Consider the following 2,500-nt stretch of genomic DNA (forward strand, 5'->3'; position numbering starts at 1 on the left):
TCATTCGTTATGTACATTCATCCATTTATTCCAAATAACTCATTTATTGTATTAGATGATAAGTTTTATTATGTTATTGTTAATTAATCTCATTTATTGGCCAAATAAAATTTTGTTGACCTTAGAAACGTGGTTCACGATTATGTATAGTTCCAGAAAAGTTGTGCCTTGTGTTTTGTAATATTCATAATCACTCAAATGGCTCATTAAAACAGTGATTGATTGCAATACTGTATGTATTTTCCTGTGGATGCAAGTTAGATGGATGGCTAAATGGATGTGTATTGATAGTTTGCTGGATGAGTAGATATATTGCAGGTAGATGTACTGGTTGGTATTTGATATACCTGTGTTAATGATTGATTGGCTGTTTGATAGATTCATGTTTTTTTTCCCCCTCCCTCCCTCCCTCCCTCTCTCCCTCCCGTTATTGTTTTCATCTTTTACACCCATCATTGATGGTCTTCTAACTAGGTATTTGACAGGACTCAAAAGGTAGAATAAGGAATACTAACAGGCCAAATACCATGTTGTAGCTCCATTTTATATCTGTCTGGGTAGCTGAGTCAAGCATGGTAGCTTTGTTCTTGGCCAGTTTTTAGGCTTGTTAGCTGTCATTAGTCAACAAACATGAAGAACATGGCAAGTTGAGGGTCTGTTTATGCCATTATGATGGTGGACTGGCATTTAACTCACAGCCTCAACTAGATTGGCTAACTGTTCACTTATTTGATTTTCAGATAACTGTTTGTACATTTTAATGATGGATTTTTTTTTTCTACATGAAAAATCTAAGTATTTATATTATCTTTATGAGATTATAACTTAAATTAGAATAAGAGTACCAGTGAAATAAATGCTACAAGCTTTCCCTTAGTAAGATATTCAAAGCACCATAGTATTAGGTAGTAATTTCAGTGCTTTGCTTATTTTCCTTTATGGATTTGAGACATGTCTTATGCACCTTTTATTAGCAGAGTTTTTTTTATCCCAGATTTGATAACTAATAACATCCTAATGAATTGGAAGCTAAACTAAAATAAAAGTAGAGAAAAGATATTTGTAACTGTTTGGGGAGAAAAATTAAAATGGTTCAAGTAAATGAAATTGGTTTATATCAAACTGGGGAGGATTTAAGTTACCTGAAGTGCTTAATGGAGAATATTTCAATATATTATACTTATAGTATATATTTACATATATATCCTCTTTCTAATAAAGATATATGTTAGTAGTAGATCTATCAGATTTTAAAATTTATCATGGCATTTTAGTTAAAGCATGAAAAAAGACAATCCTAGCTATTATATGCACACTGTTCCCCCAATTAATATGCATGTGTAAGAAATAGATCAAACATATACAACAGTATATAGTACAACTGATAGTTCTGAGAATGGACCAGTCACTGTAGTCAGCAGTTGAGGACATTTGGTATATTTTGCAGCAGAAGACTTGCAGCCGGCCTAAAGCTCAGCAGCACTTGCAGCCACAACCCCCTCATCAACATCACCAACAGCACCCACAGCACCAACAGCACCCGCAGCAGCACCCCCAGCAGCAGCAACATGCATCACGGCCCACTCAAGGAGGCTCACTGCCCAACTTCTCAGTCAATTTGCCGGTATGTAGAACCCCCTTATATGCAATCAGAAATTGCATAAAATGGCATGTACAAAGCATCCTTAAGTCCTGTCATGGTAGCCTGAGATGTAGCTTAAGCTTCTATTAAAAGATGATGCTTCATTGTATGAGTGTCTTTATTTATTTTGTTTCAAGGAAACCATGAATACATGCAAATTTTTATTCAAAATATTGTTATGGATATTCTTATGTTTGGTACATGGACATGCACACAGATATTTGTACACACACAACCACACACAACACACACACACACACACACCACACAACCAAACACACAACACACACACACACACACACACACACACACACTCACACTCACACTCACACTCACACTCACACTCACACTCACACTCACACATATACACATACATACATACATACATACATACATACATACATACATACATACATACATACATACATGCATACATGCATACATGCATACATACATGCATACATACATGCATACATACATGCATACATACATGCATACATACATGCATGCATGCATACATGCATACATACATACATACATACATACATACATACATACATTACACCACACCACACACACACCCCACCCACACACACCACACACACCACACACACACACACACACACACACACACACACACACACACACACACACACACACACACAAACTCACTCACTCTCATTCTCACTCTCACCCTCACCCTCACCCTCACCCTCACCCTCACCCTCACCCTCACCCTCACTCTCACTCTCACTCATCTACTCACTCAACTCACTCACTCACTCACTCACTCACTCACTCACCCACAAACCACAACCACAACCACAACCACACACACAACACACACACACATAGACA

At 37.2% G+C, this 2,500-nt stretch overlaps 2 protein-coding genes across 2 annotated transcripts in view; both read left to right on the forward strand.

The window, feature by feature from the left end:
* The window catches only part of LOC119592751 (putative cyclin-dependent serine/threonine-protein kinase DDB_G0272797/DDB_G0274007), a 2,860-nt gene extending 1,085 nt beyond the window's left edge, over positions 1-1,775 (forward strand). Inside the window, exon 2 of the mRNA XM_037941687.1 lies at positions 1,448-1,775. Coding sequence (XP_037797615.1) covers positions 1,448-1,732 — 285 coding nt within the window. The 3' untranslated portion in view covers positions 1,733-1,775. The remainder of the gene's footprint in view (positions 1-1,447) is intronic.
* LOC119592762 (ragulator complex protein LAMTOR2-like) overlaps positions 1-2,500 on the forward strand; it is a 21,565-nt gene that overhangs the window by 11,301 nt on the left and 7,764 nt on the right. The window lies entirely within an intron of this gene.

This window comes from Penaeus monodon, chromosome 3, assembly GCF_015228065.2.
Source record: "Penaeus monodon isolate SGIC_2016 chromosome 3, NSTDA_Pmon_1, whole genome shotgun sequence".
NCBI lineage: Eukaryota > Metazoa > Arthropoda > Malacostraca > Decapoda > Penaeidae > Penaeus > Penaeus monodon.